The sequence below is a fragment of the Pteropus alecto genome, unplaced genomic scaffold, assembly GCF_000325575.1.
Source record: "Pteropus alecto unplaced genomic scaffold, ASM32557v1 scaffold6, whole genome shotgun sequence".
Lineage (NCBI taxonomy): Eukaryota > Metazoa > Chordata > Mammalia > Chiroptera > Pteropodidae > Pteropus > Pteropus alecto.
Genome location: NW_006437738.1, coordinates 804886 through 813077, shown reverse-complemented (window position 1 = coordinate 813077; position 8192 = coordinate 804886). Strand labels below are relative to the sequence as shown.

Sequence of the window (8192 nt, the reverse complement as noted above, 5' to 3'; positions counted from 1 at the left end):
GAATGGAAACACAGTATTGAGGGGCACTGAGCACAGGCCCCGCCCCCGTCTGGCCACAGTCTGGCTGTTCAGCCCGAGGCTTTCTTGCCGGAGTTTCGGATTCCTCATCTGTCAGACTGAGTGTTCTTAGGATGCACTCAGAGGTCCTCTGTGAACTGAAGCACAGTGTGGCTGGACTGTTAATATATAGGCTCAGGTGTGGTAACAAAGAAGCCTCAAACACAGTAGCTTAAACAGGGAGAGGTTTCTCCCTTCAGAACAGTCCAGAGGTGTCTAGTCCAGACCTGGTGGGCAACTCCTGGCCCTTAACTTGCTGCTTTGGCTCTGGCTCAGGGGACTGCTTAGCTTCTCCTGGAGTCCCAGATGGAAGCCAGGCCAGCTCATACCCAGTTCTTTAAGGATGTCACCTCTCATTCCCACTGGGCAGAAGGTAGTCACATGGCCACACATAGCTGCAAGGGATGCCGAGCAGTCTGGTTTTGGGCGGGACGACCTCACACGTAGCTATTATTACGGCGGAAGAAGAGCACTGCCACGGTTGTTGTCTTCACAGTTTGTGCCCTATGCGCCCAGCAGTCACTGTTCACCTCCTCGGCAGTGACTATGGACACCTCCCCTATTCTACTGCGAGCTTGTTGAACCCAGGACCTTGACTCAAACCATACTTTTAATACTAACACTCTGATCACCATTTGTAATGGACTTCCTGGGTGCTCTACACACATTCGCCCACCTAGACCTCACATCCATCCTGTGAGATGCATTGTCCCAAATTACAGATGAGTGACCGAGGTTCGCTGGGACAGTTCCCAGGGTGTGTAATGATGACATTCTAGTTCTAACCTGTGGGTGGGGCTGCTTCCTCTGCTGGTGTTTGTCCAGGGGCCCCGGCACTCGGGTGGCACTCCAGAAGTGCTCGTTTGGGGAGTGAGTGGGCCAGGTCCTGCCTGACGCAGCTCCGCTGGTACCCTAGGCTCTCAGACTGCAATAAGGAGAACACACTGCACAGCTACAGCACCCAGAAGGGCTCCCTGAAGGTTGGGGAGCAGCGCATGGGCTCCGAGGTCATCGGCCGGAGTGGCCTGCGGAAAGCAGATGGACAGCGGCCGTCCCTGGACTACGTGGAGCTCTCCCCACTGACTCAGGGCTCCCCTCAGAGGGCCCGCACCCCGGCTCGCACTCTCGACCGCCCGGCCAAGCAAGAAGAGCTGGAGCGGGACCTGGCCCAGCGCTCTGAGGAGCGACGCAAGTGGTTTGAGTCTGTGGATAGCAAGGCCACGGAGACACCGGCTGGTGAGGGACCGCGCCGGGGCCTGGGCGCCCCCCTGACCGAGGACCAGCAGAGTCGGCTCAGTGAGGAGATTGAGAAGAAGTGGCAGGAGCTGGAGAAGCTGCCCCTGCGGGAGAACAAACGGGTACCTCTCACTGCCTTGCTCAACCAAAGCCGTGGGGAGCGCCGCGGGCCCCCAAGTGACAGCCACGAGGCACTGGAAAAGGAGGTATGCATCACAGCCGGCTTCTGGGAGCCCCCTCAACCCACCAACACCCCTCCTATCCCTGCAGTCATGCTATGGCATGTATCTTGCATACCTACAGTGATGGGGAGCTCACCCCTGATCCACTGTCTGACACATCAGACTCCTTGTAAACTGGAATCTTCTCTCCCAGACCTTAGGTTCCCCCCCACCCCCCTTAGTTCTGTCCTTAGCTACCATAGGGAAGGGAAGAGGGCTGAGAAAGGAGAGGCCATTTATTGAGCATCTTGTGCTGGGCCCTCTTTAATCACGTGACCCTCACAGCAGTCTTATGGTCCCATAGGGTGGACCTCATCACAGTTTTACTGATGGGAAGGTGACGCTCAAAGATATTCTCCTGCCACATACATAATGTAAACACCTGTGACCACCGTGTCCTGTTCTCAGCCCTGTCTAGTCTTCTCTGGGCTAAAGCTCTTCCGGGTCATTGACCCCCACTATTTAGGAAACAGCTGGAAGGTCCTCCTTTCCTGCATATCCTCACCAGGGCCACCTCCCCCTAAAAGCTTCTCACTGCCTCCCACTAGCCCCCTCCGTGCTTCCAGGCCTCCACTGACCTCGCCTCTTCCCTTCACAGGTCCAGTCTCTTCGTGCCCAGCTGGAGGTATGGCGTCTTCAAGGGGAGGCTCCTCAGGGTGCACCCAGGTCCCAGGAGGATGGTCACATCCCCCCAGGCTACATCTCACAGGTGAGGCTGAAGAACTGTTTTGTGGGTGATGGGGGCAAGTTTCTGGTTGCCATGTTTTCAGAAAACAGCTAAATTTGGGGATCCTTTTCTGTGAATGAGAACCATGTGAAGCGTTTGACAGGCCTTGTCTTGTTTAATCTCCCCAGCGGGTGGTGAGCACTGTGCCCATTTTACAGACAAGGCCACTGAGCTATGAAAGGTTGTGTGACTTGCCCAAGGTCAATCAGCCTGCAGATGTCAGAGGTGGGATTTGAGCTCAGGTCCTGCTGACTGCCCTCATGTGACACTCTGCACTTGGACCATTTTCCCCACACTGCCCTGGGGAAGTGGAGAGCCAATGGGGAGTGGGAGCCCCCAACCGGCAGACCCCTGGGAGTTGCTCCCTAAATACGGAAATCCTGCCCATGCCTGCCAGGTCAAGGCCCTCACAAGGTGGCCTGTGGGACCTGGCAGCCTCCAGTGGTCCTCGGGAGATGTGTGGTCTGCCTAGGACAGCAGTTCTCAACTGGGGCTGATTTTGTTCTCCTGGGGACATTTGGTCATGCCTGGAGATACTTTGAATTGTCACCACTGGGACAGCTAGCTCTCCAGAAAAAAATACACATGTGTATACACACATGCACACTTATATATGTCATATATACACACATATGTATACATATATATAAAATAATATATGGTAAATATGTTGATTATAAATTTTATTAATACAAAGAATGTTTAGTGTACAACTTACAAATAAAAAATACATAGTACTTTTTATTGTGAATTTCATATAGCAAAGGAATACTTCCAGTGGTTTTTCCGAATGCTTGTATCCACAGCTAACTGACAAATGGGTGTCATTCTAACATGAGTGTTGATTGACATTTTTGTTTATATAAATGAGTAAGGCGGGAAGACACTTTGATACTTCACTCAGTCAATGTCATGAGCAGTTTCTTTGCTGAATTGGAAATAGTTTTCTATTGAGAATATTAAGACTATTTCTTCATGTTTTTTTTCTATTTACAATGTGATGGTTGTATAGTGCACATTTAAGTTTAATCTGCATTATTAGCATTTTGTCATCGCTTACTTAAGTCTAGACAATCAACAAAACAACAGATCAAGTCCTGATTTGTAATGTTTACCAATGTCCATGGTGTAAATACTCCCACTGTGGCTGAAGGACCTGAACACGGAGTTGGGAAGATATGTGTATGCCATTAGAGAACATTTCCACCATACAGATACCGAAGACATAAACAACCTCGAGAGCATAGATAATAATAAAATGCAGTGAAATAATTAAGAAGTGATGTATTTTGAGTATCAGCTTTGTTTTTAATGTAATTAATTTAATTGTAATTTTAAATAATGGCCGTGCTTAACAGCTGTGTCCAGAATTCCTAAAAATTTGACAGTCAGCTGCCTCTAGCCAGCACACTATTGCCCGAAGCAGAAAGGAATGCTGGGATCCCAGGGTCTGACCAGAGGAGTCTTCTAGAAGTTCCAAGGCGAGAGGTTGCTGTGCAGGGTTCTCAGGAAGTCTTCCTGGGGGTAGGCTCCAAGTTGAGCACTGGGATGAGGTGGGGTGAGGGGAGGCACCTGGGCTGTGCCAGGAAGGGGAAAGGCGGTGGGTGGCTATCCTAGAGACCTCTACTGCCAAGCCAAGGGTTTGGGATTTTGTTGAACACACCTGAGTAGGTTTGGAGTCTGACAGTGACATCAGGAAGATGGTTTTGGAGTGAAGAGGGGCTTGGGAAGGGGCAAGGCCGATGTCAGTAGCTAGAACAATGACTAGGGGAGAAAGGGACGTAGGAGGATATATGGAGGGAAGAGAGTTAAAGGCCCAAGGAAGGCAGAGGGGACCCTCCAAGGGGACCTAAGGCTGGGGCTGCTGTCAAGGTCAAGGGGCCCATCTGGGGCTGAGTGGTTGATGGAACATTCGGTTGAAGGGAGATAAAGGCCAAAGGGAGTTGAGACCTGACGTGAGGGCTATCTTGGGGGTCACCTGGCATGGGAAGTAGGGAGAAGGCAGATACCAGTGTTGTCAAAGGCTCCCCTGAGGCCAGAGGCAGGGGTGGGCGGGGCATCACCAGGCAGGGCGGGGCCTACCACTGTGGCCTGAGGCAGCTGGGACCACCTCAGTGACCTTACCTAGAGGGTTCCAAGCTGTGCCCTTGGAAGCCCAGGGGCCGCCTTTCTGGATGGGTCCATTCGCGAATCAACCGGTAATTGGGAGAAGCTCTGTCTTTGTCCGTTTTACTATTAGAATGTTTGTTAAATTTCCTTTGGAAAAAGATATCTGTCACCGAAACGAAGTTTGAAAAGCACTTCTCTAACTTCTCAGGGCTGTCAGCATTTCGTCCTACTAGGTGGGATGGGCAAGGGGAGCAGGCGGAATTGGGGGGGTGGGAGGTGAGAAGGGAATAAGGGGAAACAGCGCAGAAGACGAGAGTGGAGGAGAGGCCCAAGACGCCGAGGGTGCCAGAGCAGAGGAGCTGAGGCGCCAGACGAGGCGGCTGGAGATGCAGTGGACTCTGGAGCGGTGACAGCCGGGGTGGGATCCCCCAGCCTGGTCTCTCGGGCCGAGTGGGTGCCCTTCTTTCACCTGGTGGGGCTTGCCACCACAAGACAGCACCTGGGGGGCCTGGGGCTTCACCCACTGGGGCCGTAGACCTCTCTAGCAAGGGGGACCCTTCCAGCCTAATGCAGTGGGGGCCATGGGCATTTCTTTATCCACTTTGATCAATGTCAGGGGTGGCAGCTGACACCTTGGGCCCTCAGGAAGGTAGGTCAGAAAGCAGCACCTGGCCTTCAAGGAGCCCCTCCTCTTGGGGTGGTTCCCACTTCCTGACATCAGCCCCCTGACACCCTGTTAGCCTCTGGCTCCACCTGCCTGATCTGGCCCTTTAAGAACAGGTCTCTACCCCCCGTATTTCTCAGATCTGTGCAGGTGGGTGGGTGGGTGGGTGATCTTGGCAAACGGGTGCTGGCTTACCTGAGGGACTCTTGGGAGTCAGTTTTATGGAACCTGTTTTACAGATGAGGAGACTGAGGCTCGGAGGGAAGGGCTTGGCTTGTTCAGGTGCACTCTGTGGTACAGCCAGGATTAGGACCCAGTCTATGGGACTCCAAAGCTGTGTTCTATTGTTCTAACTCAGGGGACACATAGAAGAGAGGCACAGAGGCCCAGGAGGACGGATATCCCCTGCTCACCACGTAGACCGCCAAGACCCACAAGGCCTGGCCTTAGCCCGTCCCTCAAACTGGTCCTCACAGCCCCCAAGTGTAGCTGCTGGAGAAGTGGGGGTTGTCCTCACCACCATGAGGTTCCCTGTGGCATGGGGGAGAATACAATCTCTTACCTAACCCTCTGTGCCTCAGTTTCTTCCCTGGCTCGTCCCTTCCCTTTTTAATCTTAAATATTTTGTAATTACATAAGGAATAGGTTTATATTTTCAAAAAGAATTCAAACAAATTAAAAGGTTAGAAATAAACACATGACCTCTCCTTGCCCTGCGTGTTCCCTCCCAGGGGTCACCTAGGTTACCATCTGAGTACATCTGTATAGTTTCCTGTTTATAGTCTCACAGTTTTGGGGGGTAGAAGTCTAGCATGGGTCTCGCCAGGCTCAAATCCAGGCACCTGGAGGACCGCGTTCCCTTCTGTAGGCTCTGGGTAGGATCTGGTTCTTCGCCTTTTCCAGCGTCTGGTGGCTGCCCATGCTCCATGGCTCACGGCCCTTTCATCTTCAAAGCCTGCAAAGGAGTCAAGTCCTTCGCACTCTGCTCTCCTGCCCCCTCTTCCGCATCTAAAGATGCTGTGGCTACGTGGGGCCAGCACATGATCTAGGATAGTCACCCTATTTTAAAGTCACCTGATTAGCAAGGTCAGTTCCCCTCTGCCAGGTAAGGTCACATTCGCAGGTTCCGAGGAGTAGGACGGGGACATCTTTGGGGGCCAGTACTCTGCCTCACAGTGTCCTTCCCTCCCTTTTCTGTTTTTGCATATATGTACCCGTATGTCCGTCTGTGTGTGTTTTGTTTTTGTGCGTGGGATTTTCACAATGCATATTATCAAAAACCAGCTTTCATCACCATCTTTCTAGCTACATCTTCCCAGCAGTCCACATGGGTGGCTCTTTTAACAGCTGTTAGGTCCTTTGTAAGGCTCGAGCCCATAATTTATTTAAGGGTTCCCTGCTAGGCATTTAGATTGTTTCCAGGTTTTGTCTGTCCCAGTGTTGCCGTAGGGAATACCCTTCTCCAAGAGCCTTTGTGTACATGTGACTTTCTGTGGGGTCATTCCTAGGAGTGGACCTGCTAGGTCGAGGGATGGTGTCATTAAAAATACACACCGATGCCACCAAACTGCTCTCCACGCACCCACTCTGCAAGTCTCCCAGTAGTGGGTATTATCAGTCTTTTAAATACTGGCCATTCTGGTCCACAAGACTCCATTCTGTGATAAGTCATTAATCTCAACTCTCTTACTCAGCACCTGCCACACATTGGTCCCCAGCCTGGACCCTGGGGACTCAGAACCGGGTCAGATCTTCCTTGTCTTCGGAGAGCTTATGGTCTGGGGGAGCAGAGCCTTTGGAGGCAGGGGAGAGGTGGTCCGGAGACAGAGCTAGGAGGACATTTAAGCTGGGCTATAGGTCAAGTGAATTACTCAGGAAGAAAAAGATGCAGAAGAATGTTTCAGGCAGCGAGACTGGCATGAGCTAAAGCTCAGAGGCATGAACATGCTATGAATTATTTTTATAACTAGGGGTTTCTTGGTGGAGAAGGGCGAGGGATGAGGCTACGAGAGTCAGACATGGGAACAGGGACTTGACCCTGCAGGATGCAGGGCCTCAGAGAGCTTCGAAGCAGATTGACAAAGCGAGGTTCGTGGATGGGGGAAGTAGTGGGATGGGGGCAGATGCAGGCTGGCGGTTCAGGGATCCAGGGAGAGATGGTGAGGCTTGGACTAAGGCAGGCCCGCCCCTGAGGCTTCTCACCCCAGGCTGGAGAAAGGTCACTGTTCCGGGCAATGGGGGCAGCCCCATGACCCCCTGGCTTCCCGCCCGCAGGAGGCGTGCGAGCGCAGCCTGGCAGAGATGGAGTCCTCACACCAGCAGGTGATGGAGGAGCTGCAGCGCCACCATGAGCGGGAGCTGCAGAGGCTGCAACAGGAGAAGGAGTGGCTCCTGGCGGAGGAGACAGCAGCCACAGCCTCAGGTGAGGACTCTGGGCCGGAGCGGTACCGACGGAGCCGGACCTAAGAGCCTCCAGGCTGAGGCTCCTTCTCACTGAACTGAGGAGGCCTTTAAATAAGAGCCTGGGGTCTCACTGCCAAATTTGGGGTAAGGGATCAGGAGGGATTGGAACTGGCCTCTGACCTTACCTGAAAAGAGGAAACCGATCTCGTCTGATCTCGGAAAGCTAAGCAGAGTCGAGCCTGGTTAGTACTTGGATGGGAGACCACCTAGGAAGACCAGATGCTGTAGGCGTAAAAAAAAAAAGAAAGAAAAGAGGAAACTGAGTCCACACCAGATGCTGTAGGCGTTAAAAAAAAAGAAAGAAAAGAGGAAACTGAGTCCATAATAAGACACACACACCCTGTGGGTTGTGACTACTCTCCCTCAGGGGCCGCAGCCACTGGGAGATCCATCCCAAGCCACACGTACTCACACTGAGCTTCAGCTTCGTGCCCAGGCTCATGCCGTGTGCTGGGGGAGAGACTGCTGAGCCTCAAACCCTGTTCTCATCGGTGGGCTCGCTCACAGGGTACACAGGCTGGACGCTGGGGAGAGCGGGCAAAGGCATGAGCAGTTACTGAGCTGTTTGCCATGCGAGCGCCCTAGTCCTTGCAGTGCTGAGGAAGTGACTCATTTCATAGATGAGGAAATGGGCTCAGAGAGGTTAGTGACTTGCCTGGGATGGCACAGCTTGGAGGTGGCAGAAGCTGGAGTTGAAGCCTAGAGGACTCTGACT

The 8192-nt window shown here is 52.6% G+C and overlaps 1 protein-coding gene across 2 annotated transcripts in view; it reads left to right on the top strand.

The window, feature by feature from the left end:
* The window catches only part of TRIOBP (TRIO and F-actin binding protein), a 25254-nt gene that overhangs the window by 9218 nt on the left and 7844 nt on the right, over positions 1-8192 (top strand). The window contains exons 6-8 of one of the 2 annotated variants that reach the window (XM_006914749.3): positions 974-1499; positions 2113-2223; positions 7289-7436. In XM_006914749.3, the coding sequence (XP_006914811.1) occupies positions 974-1499; positions 2113-2223; positions 7289-7436 (785 nt within the window). Of the gene's footprint in view, positions 1-973; positions 1500-2112; positions 2224-2369; positions 3525-7288; positions 7437-8192 lie in introns of those variants that run through there. The other variant, XM_006914750.3, reaches the window with a different exon arrangement.